The sequence below is a fragment of the Rhipicephalus sanguineus genome, chromosome 6, assembly GCF_013339695.2.
Source record: "Rhipicephalus sanguineus isolate Rsan-2018 chromosome 6, BIME_Rsan_1.4, whole genome shotgun sequence".
NCBI lineage: Eukaryota > Metazoa > Arthropoda > Arachnida > Ixodida > Ixodidae > Rhipicephalus > Rhipicephalus sanguineus.
The window spans coordinates 160,361,605-160,380,211 of record NC_051181.1 but is presented as its reverse complement, the minus strand read 5'-3'; the positions used below and the strand labels follow the sequence as shown (position 1 = coordinate 160,380,211).

At 45.2% G+C, this 18,607-nt stretch overlaps 1 protein-coding gene across 1 annotated transcript in view; it reads right to left on the bottom strand.

Moving 5' to 3' along the window:
• LOC119396928 (spidroin-1-like) overlaps positions 1-12,469 on the bottom strand; it is a 29,437-nt gene extending 16,968 nt beyond the window's left edge. Inside the window, exon 1 of the mRNA XM_037664312.2 lies at positions 12,092-12,469. Coding sequence (XP_037520240.1) covers positions 12,092-12,106 — 15 coding nt within the window. The 5' untranslated portion in view covers positions 12,107-12,469. The remainder of the gene's footprint in view (positions 1-12,091) is intronic.
• Positions 12,470-18,607: the final 6,138 nt, after the last annotated feature.

The following is an 18,607-nucleotide window of genomic DNA, read 5'->3' as shown; positions in this document are numbered from 1 at the left end:
CCTATCATCTTCGCAGTGGCGCCTGGAATAATCCATCATCCTTGTTTAGCGCACTTTCATTAGCGTCACGCTGGCGGAGGAGAGAGAGCTTCTTGCTGAAGTTTCGCAAAGTGAGGCACTATTCTGAGGTGTCGGCCGCGCTGGATAGAATCTTACGAAATTCCCATCCGAAAGGCTTTTAATTCAGCCAGTGGCCGTCGCACGATGTTGACGTCTGACTAGTTTTATCTTTCCCGCAAGAAAATTTCGCGAATTGAGGATAACCTCGTTAGTGAGGGACGGCGCATCACTGTCAAGCGAGTCTTCGACAAAAAACGCACGCACTTGATAGAATACCATTGACCCCGGAGCTCGCGAAAATTAGTAAAAAGCGGTTGCATCATGTAGCTATCATTATGGGAATGGGATTTTTAGGATGTCATCATTCACAGAGCGTGGCTTGAGGGACAGGGCGTTCGTTAAAGAGGCGGCCGCACTTTATGCTTGTAAGTTTAAATTATTAATAAGGGTCGTTCTCATGAATGTGAGCAAACACAATGGCTTGGCATATCTTCAAACCCGAACAACGATAACGAAAGCGTGTGGAATCGCTCAGCTGCCAGTATATTTTGTGAGACTTACCATCACAATGCAAATGAAGTATTTGTTCCCCGCTGATGAATAGCTCAGCGCAGTAACACGCATGTTTGTGTTAATCACTGAATTAAATTAAGTCTTGCGTGCGCAGTAGTGGTGTTACAGATTTCAAAGTTCTCGCTTGTACACCACGCTCTCAGTTGCAGCTACCCTAAAGCGCAAGGATGTTGACTCACTACGTTTTTGGAAGTTAGCGATGTACGTATTTTTAGAAATAGTCGCTAATCCTGAGTTATGGGTTTTCATTGTGCCATTGCAGCTACGCCTAATCGCGTCACTGCTGCTGGCGGAATGTGCAAGCAGTTGTTTGCTCCTTCTTGATGAGCAAACTTCCTGTGAACGCACTGCTGATTCCGTTTCTTTGTGAATCTTGATTTCACATCAAGCATATGCTTTTAGCGAACTTATATTACAGTGGACGTGTGCAGGCTCGGACAATAAGAAGTATGAGTTCCTTCGTTTGGTACATTAAGTCTTAATTGAGGCTCTAATGACATATGATTATTGTTCACTTAACCAGCGTTGTCGAATGTCGAAATCAAACAGGTTGAAAGCACCGTGATGGGTTTGTTGTGTTGTGATTGGTCGTTTTAATTTGCTCATGTTTAGTTTAAAGCGACTCGCAGCAACAAATTGTATAGCGGCTTCCACAGTACACAGGTACTGTTATTAGAAGTGACGAAAATTACTATAATCGGGATCGCAGCCGGACAGGCCACCTGAAGATGGATATTTTAAGCAATGAGAAATCATCGGCCAGAAAATGTCACTGGAACCAACGTTTCGACGACAGTGCTTGTCTTCGCCAGGGCAACAGAGATTTGGAGTTTGACTGCTGACCTGAAGGTCGCGGGATCGAATCCCGGCCGTAGCAGCCACATTTCGATGGAGGCGAAATACTAGAGGCCCGTGTACTTAGGTTTTGGTGCGCGTTAAGGAACACCAGGTGGTAGAAATTTTCGGAGCCACCCCCCCCCCCCCCCACTGCGGCGTCCCTCATAATAATATCGTGGCTTTGGGACACAAAACAACAACAATTATCATAGACACTAGGAGGGCGTGTTTGCATTACTTTCTAATACACTAAAGGCAAAAGCGTAAAGGGCTGTCGTTTTGAATACAGAGAATCTAGCACTTCTTGCTCAGCGAGGGACATGCGACTAAATTTTCGTCACATTTGTGCTGCTGAAGTCTACCACTTTATTTATTGATTATTTATTTATTTGATACGCGTACATAAATACACAAGGACGCAGAGGAAAATAAGGAGAGAGCAGGCTGACAACTGCGACCTGGAGGGGCACAACGTTTTCACTCTTTCGGGTGCAGGGAAAAGAAAAGAGGATGAAAAGAAAAAAAAAACCCACAGAGCAATGAAAAATATACATGCAAGTAGCACCTATGTCCAAAGATTTCTCGAGGCCGTGCTAATTTTGATGACTTAGAAGAGTCCTCGTTTGCTGTTTCTCTGTCCATGTTTAAATTAGCGCTGTGTTTTTATGATGGATTAATTTTGATGTAGAGGCAAGACAAGAAAAAATAACAATAAACAATGTTCATGTTCAGATTAATAGAACGAATTTTTCTGCACTAATTAGCTTTAGAGAAATGCCCAAGCTACTGCAACAAAACTGTCTCTTACTTTCGGATCTACTAAGTTAGGGAGATTGTAGATTAATCGGCAACAAGAAGTATGGCAAACAAATCCAGCTTCGCTCAAGATTTCGTTCGCTTTTATTTCTGCAGCTGCAAGCTAGGTGGATCGATTCATTTCCGGAAACACTGTCGATGCTGGCTAGTCGCATGTACTCTGCTAAGGACTTTCGCGAACAAAATGCAAATGCAGGAAGTGATTTCCGAGTTCGAATGCTTCCTTCATTTTGAGAAAATTGCACAATTTATTCCTGGCTCCGGTAATCACACAGACTTTAAAGGAATACCGACACAATTTTGAGGCATCACAAAAGGGTCGTATTTTTTTCTTGTTTTTCTTCTTTTTTTTTTTTGCCCTTGGCATACGCTGCCCACACAACGGAATCAGGGAAAGCGTATAAAATATGTTACTTTGATTTTTAAGTTTTCATTGCCAAGCATCTGCAAGTCAACCCCATCCGCGATGCACTCTTTATGTTTTAAGATACCAGCGTTTTATTTAAGGAAACAATGGAAAACTTTGTCAAATTCGTGTCAGTACTCTATCGGACCTCCTGCGCTTGCAGAAGTGGGCAAATGCTTAAAACAGACATCCAAAAAAATACCAAGCAGAAAACAAACAGGTGTTAACTGATAAGCTCATAGCACACTGCAGCGCGATCTGGTTCTTTGACTAAAAACAAAAAGTAAAGCTCGTGTCCGTGCTAGAAATAAGTCCGGAATGTATACCTTTAACTCCTATCATCAAAAGAACGTGTATAAAAAAGAATTCCCATTGGACAGAAATGTGATAGCGTATTCGTTACAAGAGGGACGACAATTTGCACGCGTATGCACAGAGGGCAGAACAGTCCTCGCTGGCCTTCTTTGTGCATGTGGGTCAGTATGTAATTCTGTTCTTATTTACAGGTTCAACGAGAATGAATACAGCATAATTCACCAGTTACGTAGTGTGTTGATCACTTTTTAATTATGGCATAAGAGCACTGTGAAGGACAGGCCAGGAACTGGGTTGTCTCGTAGCAAAAGTTTAACAAAAATTACAAAACAAAGCGACTATAAATAAAATAAAATAATGCGCATAACATGAACAAGCTTTGCATAATGGCAGGAATTATATGTCATCTCATTTTTTTCCTTTTCTGTTTCTGTTTTTCTCTTTAATTCTTATCACCTGTGCGATGACAACTCCCTGATTTCAAGCTCATACAGTGGCTATCATTATTTGAACTTTTTGTGGCCTATTCCTCTTTCCCAATTCATAATTGAATGGATCGAAGTGGCCTGAAAACACATTCCTAGGCGCCGCAGCTGTTGTCTCTATTTACTATTTTATAGTCTTTTTGTAGCACGTAGGAAGGAAAACTGGAAAACAAGAAGGAGTAAGCGTGTTTCAACACGCGATTAAAGCCTCCTACACTTATCAAACATTCTTTTTAAAGAAAACACGGTGTCCTAGTATGCGAGTTCTTTAACGATCCGCAGTAGAACAAGTGAGCATCGCTTTATAATTGGGAAGCTGTTTCTTGGTCGCGACGATCACAGAACAAGAAGCAAGGCCAGATAATGATTCCTATACTACGAATTCTCATGCAGCAATTGCTATTAGTAACGCATTTCTCTGGCGACTGCTTCTTGAAAGCAAACACGGGAGAGTAGCTGTAACGCGGGCTCTGGAAAATCGAGTGATCCACTTCGCGCGTTATAATAGCATTCTTAACTACCTTTCTCGAAGATAATAGTCTCTTTCGCTGACTATATCGCATATGGCTCGTGATTCGCTTCACGGTTTAAGTGCGCGCGTGGCGAGAATTGCGCTACCGTCGCCCAAGCTCGTCTTCTCCAGATTCTTTCAAGTAGTCTTTAAGAAACGTATTCAGCTCAAGGCGCAATTATATGGTTAATTAAGATACGATGCGCCTCGAAGACAACCTACCCACTTCGGGCACAATGATCCATTTTTCTCCCGACAAAACAAGCGGCAATTATGCGTCCATTATAGCACTTATAAAAACAAAGTCCTCAACCAAGACGCTCGCACTGAATTCGTAAAACTTGGAGTCAGATTGCAACCCTTTGTGTGCACAACATCAAACACGTGACAGAGTGAGCAATAAAAAACAAAGAGTAAATAACAGAGCACGTACTAAGCGTTACATAGCTCCGCGAAGGATCGTGCCGGCTGGAAGGACGAATTAAGTTTAAGGCAGGAGTTGATTGCGATGAAGACGACGCGCGAGTTCAAAAGGAGGTCGTTCTATGGCGCCGAACATCATCCATCCGCGGTGCGAAATTCGCGTTCACGCCGTACCGACGTCTTTGCAAGAAAAAAAAAATGCCTCGCTTGTCTCGCTTGGAGAAGTCGGAATAACGCTGGCCCGCTGCATGATCGCCTTCCTCGAGGCCAGCTTCGTAACCTTTTTCGCTTTCTTCTTTCGAAGAAAAGTTCCCTGGTGCGGAGTCTATATTTAGGCTACGCATGGACGCATTTGTTCGCGGAGAAAAACCTTCTGGCTCTGTGCAGAGCTTTCTTCGATTTTTTGTCACTCGCGCCCGAGGAAGCGGGTCTTTGGAAAGCATTTTGGGAGAAAGTGATCCTCTAACGACGCGGATACAGCTAAGGTGGCTACGAGCGCGTAGTTTAAATAAAAAGCAGAACGACGTCCCGAAAACCTGACTTAGCGACGCTCTCGAACCAGTTTCCCAAGAGGGACCGACGCCGCGCGATCGAGGAGGCCAAAACGATCCTTCGCATGTGGCAAGATTTCGTTGTTTTTTAATCCACTGCGTTTTTCATGATTTCGCCTGAGCGTTTTCTTTTTCTGTACCCACCTCTCGCTTAAGCTCGATGGTGGCGCAGGAAAAAAAAAAAGTTGCATAAATAAGTGGCTTCGTATGAGCAGCTGCGAATCCCGTTAATCAGAGAGGCAACGCGTGAATGTTCTTCTCTCGTCCCTGCCTTCCCGAACGGGTCGATGGAAACTTTTAGGCCGACCTGTCAACATTGTTTTTTTTTCCCTTATGAATGCAATGACAGGCGTTCTAGCACATGCTCACACTCTGAGCAGCCACGTTGGCGAGATCGAAAATGGTTGCAATGTTTAACTAGGTCAGAGTAGAAAAAAAAGGAACATTCAACCACCTCTAAAGCTGTACGGAACCTTACTATTATATTTTTCCCGCTGAGTCAGGTCTCGCGATTGATCCCGTGTCTGTGCCAAGCAAATTGGGTTTAGTAGACGCGATCTTCCACCGAGTCGCGATGTCTTTTATTCTTTCTTTAGTTTGTTTGGACTTCCACGCGGCTTCTCCCTTCTAAACGTGGCAGCTGATTTTTTATTCCTTCCTTTCGTAGGATCACTGATACAGGTGTTTTGCCTTCTTGTTTTGTATATTTGTTATAAACGTCCTCGTCAAACGCTAACCGACACCAACTTTCTAGCTAACTACGCATGGCAAACTAGCACGCGAAGTTCTTTTCTTTATGTTCGTGCAAACTTGATGTCTCGAAACAAGACTATTTAAACATGTATCGGCGTAATTTTCTTTTAAAATTTACGCTGCCAGACTACCGTCATTATACGAACGTGAAGTATGTCTCTACTGAAAAAAAGCACAGGAGTCCCGTACCCTCGTCTCTATCTGCTTATCTTTTCCTGTTACGAAAAGCAGTCAGCTTGCATTAAATGTTTCGCCGTTGTACACTCTGCCTAATACAAGCCACACTTTCGCTGCCTTTCGAAGAAGGTAAATCAGAACAAAAAAAATGGCCGCGTATATGCGTGCTACGCTGCAAATGTCGTCGAAAGACGACAGTCTTCTGCCGGCCATTTCTGCGCCGTTTCAGCGCAGCCTAAGAAACAGTGGGGTCTTCACAATTACGTATCTATGTATTTTCTAATAAAGGAACACACCACCTAATACTTACGTATTGGTGTTGCACCTCAGATATGCGTAATATTTGCTTTTTGATCGACAATGTTCACAAGTATGAACGCAGCTACCAGTTCAAGATGGCTGGGCGTTCAGCAAGTGCTTCAACTTTGGCCGGGTGGCTGAATCGTGTGACAGACAGACAGACAGACAGACAGACAGACAGACAGACAGACAGACAGACAGACAGACAGACAGACAGACAGACAGACAGACAGACAGACAGACCGAAATTTCTGCTTTCAAGTTCCTCAAGAAAGGCTATCGTCTTTAAAAATGCTGCGATGTCTGCATTATCAGGAGGACGCTTTCAACAAAATGCAATGACAAGTTCGGCGCATCTGATGTTGTCATCAATTGGTTTACATCGATAAATAAATTGTGCTCTGAGAACTCTAATGTCGTTAATTTTGCCATCATAGGTCTATTAACAGAGGAGAAAGTCAAGTTCAAAGTTTCATTTTTAAATTTCGCGCCAAAATCTCCCCGCGTGACGTCACGGATTTCAAAGTGTATTTATCGTATTTTGACGCCATTGGCTCAACAAAAATCCCCAAACTTGGTATGTTAAGTTTATGGCCCCCTCAAAGGACAATGTACTTCATTTTTACCGATTAGGAACTACGTTGTCCCTAGTAGGCGCCGTCAAAACATGTGACGCCACGGCGAATGGTGTGGAAACTTCTAGGTGGCGTCGCCACCCACATTTTGTTTTTGCGAGTTTTCGCGCTTACTAATCGTCGTCTCGCAGCAAGCGTGGTGCCTTTTACATCGTGAAAGAGTACTTTACTAATATGAGAAAAATCGTTTTGCTATTTAGTGTCCCTTTAAACTACCGACTACTGCAACTAGACTTTTGAGAGGTGCGGCATTGATTTTTAACGCTCTTGAGCTTTTTAAAGCTCCGCAGTCGTGTATGATTTCTCATACTATACTTCTAGAAAGGAGATTGTTCGCGTTCGCTGACGAGCTATCTCTTCCAACCGTCATCGCACCAAACAGTACAAGGCTTACAGTGCACCATATTTCGCTTCACACCTTCGCATTACATGTCACCTCAGTTTATTTTTAGGGGCGAAGCTCCTCTTAGTCTAACCTTGTCGCGCGTCCGGCGTCCGGCGTAAGGCGTAACCGGTCCATCACCGATCCTTTGCAAACTGCCCACTACGATCCATCACCGATCCATTACTTCATCGACCATAAAGCCGTTATAATGAAGGGGGAACGGAAGCCACCTTTGCAAACTGCCCACTACTTCCTCTTTGCAAACATCCCACTACGACCCATCACCAATCTATCACTCCACCGACCACAAAGCCGTTATAATGAAGGGAGAGCGGAAGCCACGTCTAGCTACCACTTATGATTAATAAAATTTCTTGTATAAATATATACAGTGTTTGTCACGTCTTTGATGATGTACTGGGCTATTGCTTTGATTACTGCTGGGCGAAACCACTGAAGATTTCACGGTGTAACCATGATTGCTTCAGGAGCTTCGCCCAAGCTCTTCATCATTCACCCGTGGATATGCTGTGAATTGTTGTTTTTTTTTTTTGCGTGTTCTAAAATTTTGTTTGACAAGTATTTAGAGCCACCGCGCCAGTTTTTTTCACCTACGGTGTTAGGATGAGCATCGCTGGCGTAGCCAGTGGGGTAGGGAGCTAAAATGACCGTGTGTTGAGGTTGCGCCGCACATTGAGCAATATGTTATGAAGCGCCTGTGTAGCTACACTGTAAGTAAAGGCTCATTCACACTTGCGACTGTAGCACCGCTCGCACGACCATTTGCGACTGGTGACCAAAGATCGACTCAATGCGACTATAGTCGCAGGTGTGGATGAACATTTATAAGTCTCGTAGGCTGAGGGCACGTCTAATGTGAGAAAAGCAAGAATGTTAGCCCGAGGAGCTTAGCTTTGAGGCCACGATGCTGCAAATCGATCTTCATGCCCGGGAGGTTGCCTAGTTCGCCTTACAACATGATGCCTTCTGACGTGTTGCTTGTCAAGCTTTACACGACAACAATGTCTAGGACAGCTGGCCTGACGACGACGGCAACAAACAGAAAACGGACTAGGGAGCAGGCTTATCACAGAAGGTGTCGTATAGCACAAGTGAATCTTTATTTTGTGCCTGCCGGGTAAATTTACGATCTGTGCCGTGCAATTTTTTTCGAACTGTAAGCAGGAGCCACGTTTAATATATTCGGACCGAAGCCCTCACCACTCGCCCTCTATTGAGTCTCCTGTCCTAGCTCAAGTGCACCACGGGGACGTAGAAACCATCACTCATCGCCTTGAACGCCTGAGGAGAGAGTCGGAGAAAGAGAGGAAAATAATAAAAGATAATGCTGCTTCTTCAGCAACTTCCGTTCACGTTCAAGGATTTACGCTGCGTTCTTCGCTATTTACCGTAATTGAGTGTCAAGCCTCGAACAGCGCAACGCATGGAAGTTAGTGGGCCATGCCCTTCACGTCTTTTCTTTTTTTCTTCCATTTTTAGGATGGCAGCCTGATGGCCTAGCCTCATTAATATTGCGTTGTTACATTTCAGCCAGCTTCCTGTGGGCAGTACCATCGAAAAAGTGTAGTTTGTGACTTTTCAGTCAACCTATTAATACGAGTTGAGTCATATTGATGAAAAGGAAAAGCTCGAACAGCGCTTTAATGGAAGAAAGTCTGCAGTGCGCGCATTAGAGTTTATCGTCGTGAAGTGTCCACCTGAGGCGCTACTGCTGGTGATACTACTTGCACGTCCGTTAGGCACAATGACAATGTTTTGTAAGTCGTTATAGAAAACTTGACTTCTAATTCTCAAAATTCATCTTCTACATGTATACCCTTAATATGCTAAAAAAGGGGACTAAAAAAAGAGAATGCAAAAGGTTCGTTATCAGCCGGCGCTAATTGTACTCTGTGTCACAAACTCTGGGAGAGCAAAAAAATAGAAATAAGAAACTTTGCTTCAAACACAAGTTCTCTTTCTTCTTAGAGTCGTCGACAACAAGCGCAATGTAGCTTTGCGCACAGATCCTGTGAGCACTTTTTTCAGCCACCAAATACCGTGACAATTCTGTTGCCGCTACCCGAATTGGGGATAGTCTCGTATTCGGTTAACGTGAAGTTCGGGCGCACCTGAAAGGGGCTGGAATTTATATTGATTGTATAATTAGCGCGTGTTGCTCGATAAGAAGAGATATCATAAGAAAAATAAAGATATGAGGACGACCTATGCAGACGTCCTGTACCGTGCCCTATGCAACGGCAAGGAGCTGAAAAAGTGAAAGAATCGTCCCGAATAACGCTGTGAGTGTACGATGCGTCGTAATGCAGGACTAATTCGTAATCATATGAGGTTCTTTAACGTGCTTTTAGACGTCTGATTACACGTGTGTTCTCCCATTTGGCTGCAGTCCAAGTGCGCAAGTCCAAGGCTGCGAATTGAGTCCGTGACCTGGTACTTCATGGCGCTCATCAGGAGGATCAGGCGCAGTAGTGCGTCATAGCCACTTTCACATCATGTTAATGAACTGCAGATTTGGTACCTTGGCAGTGAGTTTCTGTGCCTCGTGCCCCAACTCATGTTATAAATTTGCCGCGTGGAGTGTTTCATGTCGTCCTGCTGGCGCTTAGTGCTGAAAGGCAGACTGCTAGACGCGTTTGAGGGACAGTTAATGTTCCCCGAAGGACCGCTAACGGCAAAGAAGGCGACGATGGTTGCACCTCGCAATGTTGCTATCGCTTTCTTATGAAGTAAGCGGATTGAAATGACATGGATAAACAAAGGGGCCAGCACTGTAGTGAGTCTGTAACGTACTACCACAATGTGCTGTACAATCTGAGTTCTGCAGTTAGATTACACAGACTGTCTAGCAGTCCTATCGCGGGGTATTCAAATAGTAAGCCACTAACGCGATGGGTATTAGTTATTACATACCGGAAGCCCGAGACGAATTCAAGAAGGGTAAGCAGTTACAACAAAAACAGAAAATATTGGGGCAGGGTAGGTATAACAAACACTAGCTAATGTTGCAGACAGCCAACACAATGTGGCGATTTGGTACAATTTTTAGTATGTTCTACTCTTTCATTGTTTTCTGCAAGGAAGAGCTTTTTAAGGTATGGTTGTTGCGTAGGGAATGTTAGGGAGCGTGGTATTAGGAAGTTCGGATTATTCGGATTAATGTATCCTGTTTCTCTTGTTGCTAGTGGTGAACAGTGCTGGTTATGGTCTGCAGCAAACTTGTTAGTCAGGAGTGGAAGTGAGGATATGATATGATATGATATGATATGATATGATATGATATGATATGATATGATATGATATGATATGATATGATATGATAGGATAGGATAGGATAGGATAGGAAGTGAATCCTCTGTGATGCCTGTATAGCTAGAATAGCGTTGTTTCATTAGTTGGTAGAAAGAATTCCGCCGGGAGTACTTGGTGTAATTGTATACGTCGCGGTTTTTCTCTGCATCTATATACTTAATTTTGTTAATGCTATGGTCAGTATGCCGGTCTCATACGACACAGGCATATTCAAACAGCCTGGTTCTGTGATATCAGCGAATTAGTCAATAATTCTGCGTGATCACTGATGTAATTTATAAAGTTTTATGCGTCAAAATCGCGATCGCATTATCAAATATGCAGTAGCTGAAGAATAAAAATTAATTTTAAACACCTCTTGTTCTTTAATGTGATCCCAGTGCTGCGTCATACGAACATTTCTGCATGCACCCCGCATCTAAATTCGGGCATCGTGGCTGGGATGGGAAGCAGCGCGACGCCAAGGCCATTGAGCAACCGTAAGAGGCAAACTTGCACAATCACAAGGTTTTAGATATGTTACACGTACATGAGTGCCTAGAAAGCACTAAAGTAATCGCTACTTAGAAACATGTTAGAAATTTATTTGAAGCACTTCTTAATGTGAAACCATTACGTGATTATGATTTTGATTTCAGCTCATGACTTACTTGGTATTCATAAGAGTACTTCAATGCTGGTAAATGTGCACGTACTCAATCTCGTATCCATTACATTTAATGTCGAGGTCGTGACCAAAAATGCTTAATCAATGACACCCAATTTCTTCTGTATTGTGCGGTCCCCTTCATCTTCTCAAGTTAGCCGTGACACTGCACTGCGACAACCTGCCAAATCGGAGCTTTTATTAATCTCCGAGAGATAGCTGTTATCTTGTTCTTCATTAAGTTACACAACCATCCACCTTTGCGCGATCACTTTCACAAAACACATCGAACTAACTTCACTCGGCGCGGTCATTCATGTACACTCAAACAAATCATTAGTTGTACCAACGTTCATTCGCCAGTTCATTCATACCTCGATCCACAATTGACTAGTGTAATCTGTCAACCTGCACTGAACTGAAACCTAATATCATGCGATCATTTTGCTTTTTCATTTTGTGAAGTATACCCTCAGGGTCTTCCCACTCATACGTAATATTGACTCATGTAGGCCGCCTCTATGGCATTTTGAATCTAAATATAATTGCATGGCTTTTTGTCATCATTGTCGAATGACTCAGTACTCGTCTGCTTCTGTTATGAGAAGTCCCTTTTCGCGGCTTTAAAAATGTTAAATTGACGTTAAGCATCTCACATGCCAGAAAAGATCAGATTTTACATGCACGACGAACTACATTAGAATTACCAAAAGCAACAAGCCTTCCTGGTGACATTAAATACGAGAAAAGCACGTATTTTGTAGTTAGCTTTCCTCAAAAGCTTCGTAATATTTAGCTAAAGCGGGGCCTCATGTTATGCGCTTTTGGTAGATGTTTGGCTAATGCTTGCTAAAAATTAAGAACGAGCATAATGTAATCCCTCACCTTTAGCGTGTGCATCCCGAGGTGTCGGTAGGAACGTTCCCAAAGATGTTTTCTATACGCTGTATCAGGCAGCGCACTTCAGTTCTCGAGCGCTGCCCGCTTTGGGTCAGGAGAACGAATCAAAATGAGCGTTGGACGTCACTTCCACTGAGTCGGAGTCCAATGTCACTGCACCGAACCGCAGCTAGTCCACTCCGTCAAGCGTAGTCCGACGCGGAAAGACGTGCAGGCGTGGAGTAGCCACTGCGAAGCCTTGTAGCCGAAGCGGGGTCGGGCTGCTGCAGCAACGATGACGCTAATCCAGGGGCCTTCCTCAGCGTCGTCGCGAACCCCGCTGTGTCGTGGTCACTCCTCTGCTGCGCCGGCCCGCTTTTGGTTGCCTATACTACACCCACTCTCTTCAGTGAGAGTCTTGGGCGAAAGGACGATTGCGCATTTATACGGGGGGCCTCTCTCCACCGGTCCTTTTTTTGGGGCCACCACCAACCCGCGAGAGCATCCAATCCAGTTAGGTCTTCTTTCTTCTTCCCCTTCCTCGCTGCCTTCGCGGATGCTGCACACCGACTACGGACCGGCACGAGGCGCTCTTGCCTCCTTCTTGTCCGCATCCCCTTCTCCGCCTCCGCTCTCATCGTCGGCACTGCTTGTCGAGGGGGGGGGGGGGGACACGCTGACCACTGTCCACTGTGCCCTGCATGCCGTGAGAAAGAGCTGTTGCGAGAGAGTCGAGACCTTGCACTTTCCCTGTCCTTGCCACCCCGCTTGTAAGCGTTGTCCTTTTCGCTGTACCACCTTCGCTTTCAGCGACGCCGCTGTATCAAGAGTGAGGTCATATGAGATTCCGCAGATCACGCAGCCAGCCTTACGGCCAAAAGTAAAATGGGTGGGATGGTGTTACAGACACAGCGCCTTTGCTGCCACGTTTTGGGTGGACAGTTCAGATCCGACCTAGGGCCTGATGACTTCTCTTCCCATCTTTCGTTTTCCTTCAATATTTTGTTAGCCTTTATAAGGAAGCTGGTTACGCTACAATAGCAAAAGTAAATATTTTAGGTTAGTCTGCAGTTAGCGCATAGCGCATATTGCCTATTTGATATGTTCGCAACCTACATTTTTTTCTTTTTTTTTATTTCGAGAGTTTGCCCAACGGCATACATGTGTAAGGCAAAAACCACGCTGCATACTTACCGAGCAGTTTCTACGCTAGAGCTCTTCGTAAGAACAGGCACTATAGCTACATAGAGTTCATAAACACACGCGCACAGATGCGTTTCCAATTCTCCTTTTCTCACGCCAGTACAGGGTTGCAAACGGGATGCTGGTATCAGGTTAACCTCCCGGCCTTCCTCTTCATATCTCTCTCTATAGAGTTCACAGAGAACTATCATCAACAACTGGTCGGTCGCAAACAGCTTCTGACAACCTGAACTCTCTAAATCCTATCTCTTATTGTGCGCTTTCCTGCTTTCTCAAATTGCCGTTACATCGTAATTGCATCTTCAAGCACAATGGTCAACAGCCTGCATTAATTATTACTTTTGTGTTTGATAACCATCGTATATTATCGCACATGCCTGGAGATTTTCCCGGTACGTCACCTCGCGTTTTTTCCCCAAAGAGATATGCTATCACAAACTTAATTCGTACCTCATACAGTATCGAATATACAAAAAAAAAACGTCAGCTATATGTATGACACACTGATAATTCTGCTGCGCCACCCAAGTCGTTCGCGCACTGGTGATATTCACAGTGGCGTGCTTTTTTTTTTGTAACTTTTCATAACTTTTCCGCACCCTCCTTCTTCCGCCGTCCAATTATTGTACCTTGCAATAAGTAGCAGTGTGGACGCGCTTATGTCGCACTTTTTTCTTGCTTCTGCGCTGTCTCTTGTTTTCTTGCACTTTTTTATGTTCACGCAAGCAATGACCATTGCGGCCGTCGCACGCGGTTAATGAGGCAAAGCTCCGGGCGATTTGATCTCACGCGCTCACGACGACTGCCTTGCCCGTCATTCCGTCCCGCTTGTCACGCACCTTCACGCGACGCCCAATTTATCCGCTCGCTGCTCCAGCCGTTCTTGTCCGCTCGATTTGTTCTTTCCTTTATCGAATCATCATCTCCGCCTCGTCCCCGCCATGTTTCTCCGTTATATATTGCTCCTGCGGTAAGTCGTACGAGCCAAGGAGCCAATTAAAGCTGGTGCTGCGCGAAGGCGTTTTCCTGGCGGCTGTTATAAGCACCTGTCAGGTGTCTGCTGCAACGCGTACTTGCTTCAACGTGAGCCAATGTTGGGTATGATAATTTACGTGCGATAACCGTGCATGCGAGCGAGCGTTTCGCTAACACGGATAAGTTAGTAACATATAACCTGTCGAGTGGGCATAACAGCGAGCGCAGTTTCTTTGTTGCTACTTTTATGTTCTTGACTGGAAGCCTTTAACTACACGAGACAGTTCTTTGCATGCGCGAGACGTGTGGTCTAGGTGGCAGCAGCTAATATACTGGTGTAATCGCAACTGCTTTTGTTTTTTATTCGTTCCGTTTTGTTTTCTCGTCTTTCTGTGCCATCTTCGAAGACAAACCTGGTGATGTGGCACCCCTCAAACGATCTTAGCGCAGAGTAGATTGCAGGCTTCCATTGTTTTGTGAAAGAGCCTCGTTGTCTTCGGCGCTCGGTCCCAGGTGCTGTCAAAAAGAGGCGCAGCGATGCGTCTCGGCCAAGACACAGCGGGAGGCTCTTTGTCCCTCTCTATCCTTTGGACTCCTACAGGAAGAAACCGGCAACAGTGCGAGCTGCATCGTGCAATGAAATAACGATGCAGCATTTTGCTCTTCCAGTGTTGAGACGTCGACTTCGGCATAGTGTTTTACTCGCGCACTCCTGTATTATCCGCGCCGGTAGTTACGTGTTACTCAGCAAAATGTGCTCCGCTTGTCTAAGCTTTCGGTGGACAGAAGATGCAACCCCGTGCTACGAAATGGACAGTTGACATCAATCCCTCAGGTTTTACGACTCAGAGTATTCAAACCACGTTAGTCTCCGTCCGTGCTGCCAACATTACTATGTTTGGGGCGGAGTACGCGTCTGGCCGTTGTTCGATTTTCAAATGTTCGGTTTTGGCTCTCGCGCTTCGCCTGAAGGCAGCTGTCGTCGTCAAACAGCTGCTGGCTTCTGGCCAATCGCGTGAGAGGAAAGCGAAAGCTCGAAAACCTAACAAAGTTCAAGCGTGCAGGATTCCGCTCCTGGACGTTGCTGAGGCTCGATGTTGTGTGCCTAGCCGTCCTCCTTTACCTCATCCTCACCCTGACTTCCCTTTCCCACCCGCTTGCTATACTAGAGTATACGTGAGTATGCTATGCTTTACCCTCTCCCCTCACTTTTCCTTCCTCCTGACCATCACTTCCCACCCCACGCTCTTGCTATACTATACTATACAGGCTACGCTAAGCTTCCTTTCTCTTTCTTTCTATCTATTTATTTCTCTCTCTTTCTTTTTGCCTCTTTCTTTCTCTCTCTCTCTGTTTCTCCTTCTTTCTGTCTTTTATTCTTTCTATCTTTCTTTTTTTCTCTACCTTTTTTCGTTCTCTCTCTCATAGCAACGCGATCATATGGTTCCCATAAATGCTTGTTTTGCTACCGTGCCTGGATGGCAGAGTGGTTACGACGCTCACCTTCGGACCGTGTGCCCGGGTTCGAATCCCGCCTCGGCAAGAAATTTTATTTCGTTTGATTTATTTATTCTCCTTCTCCTCTCCTACTATTTTCCTTCCTCCTCTCTACTTTGCCGAACAGTTTTCGCTTAATGGGGCTTGCCCAATTTCTGTGGCATATATCCGTTTCTGATTATGATAGTTTCCGCACACGATTTGCATCGGAAGGGCCATTTAAACAGCTTAACAATCAGCGAAGGCAAGGGGGCAAGTGAAGAACGCGCGGAAACAGATAGTCTACAAATAAGCGCTTGAGTGTAGGGTCCGTTTACGCCATAACGAAGTAACTTCCCTGTCAAGCTTGCTTACCGCACGCGGGAAGAAACGGCTGTCATACGGACAACGTCAACATGTAGCAAGCTGATGCAAATTAGACTTGTATAGGCTACCGGTGTACAACGCTGTGCGGTTGTTCTGACTGTCGCGCTGCCTGTCATACTGGAGGCGGTGCGACAATCAGAGCTGTCGCTCAGCGCTATACGTACGGGCAGCCGCACAAGAGTCTGTAGAGCGTGAAAGGCTGATGGGCTTCCTCTTCAGGGCTCAGTTACATACTCGTACACGTATTTGCCCTCTCACTTGGAAGTCCCACTGAAACGTGGATGGCCACGCCATGGCGCACTCATTGTGCTGAGCTACCTCAAGCCACAGGAGGCCGCGCGACGCGATCCACATTGGCTGAGTGCCTTCCTTTAACTACATCTAGATTTAATTAATTTGTAATGAACTAATTTAAAACATTTTATTTGGCGTGAAGATTTTACGAGCCGAAACGTACAGCAACCACGTCTGGCGGCAGACATTCTCCGCTGCGAGCGCGTGACCAACAAGCCGATGCAATCTCCATCTCGAATTGAAAACAGAACTCAACACTCTTTTACAAATGACATGAGGAGTTCACGTGTTCAAATTTGTGCAGTCGTCGCCTTATTTCCTATGTTGCGTGTGGTTGGCAGCTGTTGTACTGACATGTACGTTCTATTTTGTGTTGCTATTCCAGGACGCTAACGAAATTACATTTCGACAGGAGCATGAAGGCTTTTAAGCAGCAGCGGCTCCTGTTGGACGAGCGAACCTCTGACGTTAATAAGCCAATACTCCTTCTTCGATTTCGCCCAACCGCAATTGTTTGTCAATCTCAATGGCCCCTGCCTTTTTGGAAGCTTCACAGAACTTCGCGAGGCCCAACTTTTACATTATACTTCTCATCGTAATGGCATTGTTGCTTTTACTGAGATGCCGAGATTGATGCTTTCCCAGTACTGCAATTTCTCGTAACTCAGGAACTCATACCGCTTTCTCATTTTGCTCGTCACGAGTCGAAGGTGGCTCAGCAGCTGTTTGATTGGACAGTTGTATAACGTGGCAACGAACTCAGTGCACCCAGAGACCGCTCATCCGTTTTTAACTCCTCCTTCAGCGACGACGCACAATAGTGCGCCTTCGGCCAAGCGGAACACCACGTGCTCCTCTTTCAAAGGAGAAGCCGTCCTCAACAGGAGCTCTCTCAGCGTCCGCGCGCTGCGATGCGTCGAAAATTTTTATCTTTAATGGCTTTAGTATGTGTGCACATCCCGAGCGAGACCCCCCCAAGGGCCAGATTCATCCCCTTGGTGTTCTCATTTTTCTTGATAGTTCTGGTGTGCGTTTGGTTTAGTTAAAGAAACGCGCCACCACAGCGTGCCTCTCGGTCCGCGCACGCCGTCTGTCTGCGGGATATGTCCCTCTTGGTGCTGCCGTTGCTGCCAGTGCTGCATGTGCCAGGTTTAGCGAAACAAGTTCCGTCGCACAACGTCCCTTTGAAGCGTTGAGCGGGTACCTTTGTTCTTTGTTCCCGCTCAGGTTATATCCTTTCTTCGGCGCCATGTCTATCTTTTTTTAAACACGCATCTTTCTTCTCTCTCTCTCTTTCTTCCTTGAGAGCGGACGCCTTTGGAAGAGCCCCGTGTTTGGTTATTGGTATCCTGTCTCTTTAAATGCGTGCAGCATTGTGTGAGCACCGCGGAACCCGATTTCGTGTGGCGTTTGCACGTTTACAAGCATGTTCTGCGGCTCATCGCCGCCTCTGCACTCTTGTCGCCCCAAAACCTCATGATTATCGTTTATGCACACCGAAACTACAAAAAGAAGTTTGTTCTTGTTTTTTTTTTTTTTCATCTGCTAACGCACGCGTCAAACAGGCACTTCTCCACGCGTCTACACCCGCCGTGGTAGCTTAGCAGGCAGAGCCGTTGCGTTGCTAAGCTCGAGGTCGGGGGTTCGATTCCCGGCCACGGAGGCTGCAATAACACCCGTGAACTTATGTTTAGGCGAACGTTAAAGAACTCCAGGCAATCAAAATTATTCCGGACTCCCTCCCCCCCCACTATGGCGTGTCTCATATTCATCTCCTTGTTTTAGCGCGTAAAACAACTATTAATCATCATGTCAACGCGACTCTTCTGATGTTCTGAATGCGGCACTATTACTCTTCGTCATTATTTATTTGTTATTGCAGCTAGGGCAATATGACTGCTCTCCGACATGCATTGGAAGTGCCTGATAGGTAGTTGTTTTTTCGGTTGCATTTGTATATGCGTAGAGGCACATGCACAGACTGTGTTTAGTCTCAATGTTGTATTTCTTGCATTGTTGCGCTGTCTCAAGGCTTGTAGTATGTACGAAGACAGTCATTAAAGTCATTTGTTTCTCTCACTTCGAACTGTTCATTTTATTCTTTTTCACCCTTTATTTATTAGATTTGTGGTAACCATGTCACTAAGATTGTGTTGCTCAATTTGTGCATTTTATTCTAATATACAT